This window comes from Seriola lalandi, unplaced genomic scaffold (genome assembly GCF_002814215.2).
Source record: "Seriola lalandi dorsalis isolate HSWRI2012SDOR001 ecotype SW California unplaced genomic scaffold, Sedor1 jcf7180002054885, whole genome shotgun sequence".
NCBI lineage: Eukaryota > Metazoa > Chordata > Actinopteri > Carangiformes > Carangidae > Seriola > Seriola lalandi.
Window position 1 is genome coordinate 739,546 of NW_019525437.1, and position 4,625 is coordinate 744,170.

General features: G+C 40.0%; 1 protein-coding gene across 1 annotated transcript in view; it reads left to right on the forward strand.

Moving 5' to 3' along the window:
- Nucleotides 1-492: 492 nt before the first annotated feature.
- Nucleotides 493-4,625, forward strand: part of artn (artemin) — a 9,226-nt gene continuing 5,093 nt past the window's right edge. Inside the window, exon 1 of the mRNA XM_023428837.2 lies at nucleotides 493-646. Within this exon, the coding sequence (XP_023284605.1) occupies nucleotides 508-646 (139 nt within the window). The 5' untranslated portion in view covers nucleotides 493-507. The remainder of the gene's footprint in view (nucleotides 647-4,625) is intronic.

Below are 4,625 nucleotides of genomic sequence, written 5' to 3' on the forward strand. Positions count from 1 at the left end.
GTTTTTTGCCCCTCCACAACTTGAAAAACATTAAACCTCATGTGTCTTTCACCCCATTTACACCTGGTATTAAAATGCAATCTGTATCTGGATAAAAAGAAATGGTGTAAATGTGTTGTGATCAGAATGTGACTGGATCCTCCTGACCACTTCTGGAGGTGGTCTGGTTCATGTTGTGTTTGGAACTTAGGTGTAAACACAGTCATTGATACTTACAACTGATTTATGGCCACGTCAACTTACTAAGGTGCAGGTTTTGCTTCAGGTGACAGAGATCCATCTAAATGAGGATAACAAGAATACATTAAGAATACCAGGTGTAAACACAAAGGCCAGACTGGATCACTTATTATCTGGATCATGTATCTAGATACAGATCGCATTTTCACATCAGGTATAAACGGTGTCTCTGTGTGTCCTGCTCGATGAGGCTTCCCTCACCAACCAGCAGACCTGTTGACCAAAGTGCCTGTGTGTTCTTGTTGTTGTCAGGTGATATTGTGGGTCATGGCATCATTGCTTACACTGGTGGAGGATGTGTTTTCTGAGGAGGACAATAAAGAGCAAGTCCTGCGGCCGCCTTTCTGGTCTCCTGCAGAGGATCTGGATCGGGACGGTGTTCACACACCCTGGCCTGATGCCTTTGGTAAGTAATTCATTTTCTCATTACATCAACAAGGTAGTTTATTTTTATTTATTCATTTATTTTATCAGGGGGTGGGTTTTTTTTTTTTTTTACTTTATGGTGAAACAGGATTTGCTGTGATCAACAACAAAGTCTGGAAGTTCAGTCTGGACCTGTCAGTTCTGCACATACACTTTATTAAGATGATGTGGATACAGGTCAGGAGTGTCAGGTCATGTTCATGTTCAACATCAGACTGACTGTGACGTGTTGGTGTCAGATGAGCTGGTTTGAGTGTTGAACTGCTGATCTCCTGGATTTTCACACACACACTCTTCAAAGTTTAGATCAGAGGAGAATAGACAGACTGGTTGGAGCTGACAGAAAGGCTACAGTCACTCAGATAACAACTCTTTACAACTGTGCAGAGCAGAAAAGTTTCTCAGTCCAGTGAACTCCAGTGACCCACCCCAGTCTCCAGACCTGAATCCAGTAGATCACCTTTGGGATGTGGTAGAACAGGAGATTGGCAGCTTGAATGTGCAGCAGTTATGATGTGATGCATCATGTCAACATGGAGCAGAGTCTCAGAGGAAAGTTTCAACATCTGGAGGATCCATGACATGAAGAACTGAGGAACTAGCCAGAGTTAGTGTGCTGTTCCTAATAAAGTGCTCGGTGTATATACTGCAGAGGCAGGTGATCAGTGCTGAAGAAGACAGACCTATACATGTTGATAGAAAAATGCAATGACAAAGGAAATGTTACAGATGTGCAGGAAAAGAAACTCTAACTCCAAACTGGTTGGCTTTTTATTCTGAAAGGATCCTTCCTTTTCCATTGTTACCATCAGTGTGTCACTTTCCCTTGGTTCACAGAACTTAAGGTTAGATTAGCCTAGCTGATGTCAGTACATCAAATATATAAATATATAAAATAGAACCATAAACCAATAATGTTAAATGTCCTAATAAGCAACGCTTACACAAACCAATTTAAACTTAAAACTTGACTTTCTGTCGTGGCTAAGATAAGTCTTGTTAGGTCTGAGCTCTGCCACATGAGCTGGATACCATAAATGTTGGCTCTTCGGTGTTCTATTAATTTATTGGCTATCATAAATTTAGAAAATATTAATTTTAAAATATCAATATCAAATAATAACTATTATATAATAATAATATTGTTTCAGTCTCAAATTATTACTATTAATCTGGAACTCTGATTAATAATTAACTTAATAACTATAACCAAATGACCATATCAACAGTAAGTTAAAGTTGAAGGATTGGAATTTTACTGAGTAGAGGTTGGCAATATTCACGCTTGTACACAAGACATTTATTTACAATGGAAAAAAAATACAATGTCTAATCTAGTATATACAGGTGTGTGCAGTTGTGTGTATTTGTGTGTATGTGTGTATGGGGTGTGTGTCTGTGGGGACACAGACAAAGGCAAGATGGCTGATTCAAAGTGGTAACCGTGACCACATGACCTGAACAAAGAAGACTACACAAGATGGACAAACAAACAAACGAACTACTCAAAAAAAAAGGCCTGGTGTGTGGGAGGGAAGGTGTGAGTTTCTTTGTTTAGCCTAGCACATGTAATCTAAAGGTACCAGGTTAGAGGGAGGTTAGCTTCATGCAGGTAGAACTGAGACGTACTACAGGTATGTGTGTGAACATACGAGTACTCAATTAACTGTATGACTGACCACAACTTAAGCAAACATTACAGCAACAAGACATTAATCGACAGGTACATTAACAAAGTTAAGACTTTTGCTGCTTAGCTGTGCTGTGCAGATGTTAGGCCCAGTCAGTTAATGTTACCCAGTCCTTGGAACAAAACAAAAGGTCCTCTCCAGTGTTGTTGTTAAGTCCAGTGAGTTGGGAGGTTTCCTGGTGGAATAAAGTCCTGTCTGGCTGTGTTGCTTCCCCTGTTATCTCCTTTGTTCTCCTCACAGAGTTAGCTGTTCCATGCTAACAGAGTTAGCTGTTCCATGCTAACTCTGCTGTGACTCCTGTTGCTTGGAAAATCAGCTGGCTGACCTTGTGTTGTAGCTGCTGATTCTGAAGAGAACTTGGTTTACTCTCAGTTAATGCTAAGCAGGTTGCTGCTGTTGAGGGGAAGAGTGTTGCAGTCTGCTGTGAGCAGGCCAACAACAGAGCTGGTTTCTCAGATAGCAGAGCTGACCTGGGCTGGGGCCTTGCTGCCCTTTAAAGAGCTGAGAGGGGAGCGCAAGGGTTGCTCTTCAGAGCAAGCTGAGGAGAGAAGATAGAAGAGAACATCGAAGGTGATCTGGTTTTGTTTGGTGACACCCTTGGGGGTCACATGTCACACACTGACCAACACTGACTGGTAATTGAGGTCCATGGGGGAGGGTCATCCCCAGGTGTGAACAGTGAGGAATTGTGGAGAAGTGAGTTCCTTTGTCTGTGGAACAAAGGAACATCTGGTCTCTTGAATGAGTCCCAACAGTTTCACACCAGTGAGTGTAGTGACTGAAGAGACAGCATAGATTCATGTTGCCACCCTGCGCCAGTCCTCTCCTCCTACTGTGCTGCACAGCAGCTCATCAAGATACTGAACCAGCGCAGTTGAGGAAGTAGCCTCAGTGTGCTACACAGGACAACACCAGTGTGCCAGTGTGTTCTAAAAATAGAGCTGCTGATGTTCGTTGGCAGAGATCATAGAAACCTTGTCTGTCACTGCTTCAACATGTGATTGTTTTGAGATACATGCATTAACCCTTCCAAAATCAGTAAGGGGGAAATGTGGAGATGTAGTATTATTTAGTATGTTGGGAACAGATACCAAGTGTGAACAGATCTAATATTTTCATCCACTTGTGCGTAGGGTTCATCAGGATCATGTTACACTGGCTGCCTGTAGGCACACACTGCTGGGCTTTTATAAGCTTAGCAAGGGCACTCTTCATTTTCATCTTTCACTGTAACATTACTCAGACTGAAGAAACTGAAAACAAAGCTTCATAAATCTGAGGTGGAGGCCATAAAATAGCAGCATGTCACTCCTGAATGACTAATATAACTTCTGGAATTTTGCCTGGTAGTTTTCAACACTGAGCATGGCCTTGGTTAACAGAGGAAAGGCCCTTGAGTACAACAGGGTAAAAATAATCAATCCAGTGTGCAGATTTCTGTCATACATCATCTTCCTGTTCATCACAGCCAGCAGAGAAATAAGAGGCTGTGGATTATATGCGTTTATTCTACCACTTAGTTTGGTGTGTAGCCAAACCAGACTTCAGTATCTTTTATGATAAATAATACTTTCTAATAATACTTAATAAATACCATACAATAAAACACTAAAACTCGAAAATAAAAAAATACAATTAAAGAACCCTTAAAGTAAGTTTAAAGTTGTGTACTTTAAGCATGAATACTAGAATGTAGATGTCTTCAGGCCAGGACATATAAACATAAAAAGTTAAGGGCAGTTTGGACAATGTGTGCTTTCAACAAAAGCTCAAAAGCTTCTCAATTTAGCTCCACAAAGGTCTTAAGATTAGAGTAATGAAATATGATGTTGTTGGAGCCTATTGACTTAATTTAAATATTTGTTTAACATAATAATTGTTTTTGGATTATTTGTAAATTAAGTTGAAAATTAATTTCTATGGGTAAAATAAGAAAAGGAATTAAGAAAGAATTAATATTTATTATTATTATTGTAATGGATTATTGATTAGGATCCTCCTCCTCCTTGTGGCCCGTGATTACAGGGGGACCACAGCTGGCTTCTTTGTGTTTTTTTTGCCTGATGGATTGAGTGACGCATGGGAGGAAATGATACAGTTTTTCGACCGCTAAATACGTTAACAATAACAATAAAGACTCTAAACTCTAAGTCAACCTAAGTTTCTTTTCCTTTTTATTTATTCATTTGTTTATATACCGAAAGTCAACCGGAGATCGTTTTTTGTTTATAGGAGTAAAAACCAAGTTTTTAGTTGAAGCCATCTCAG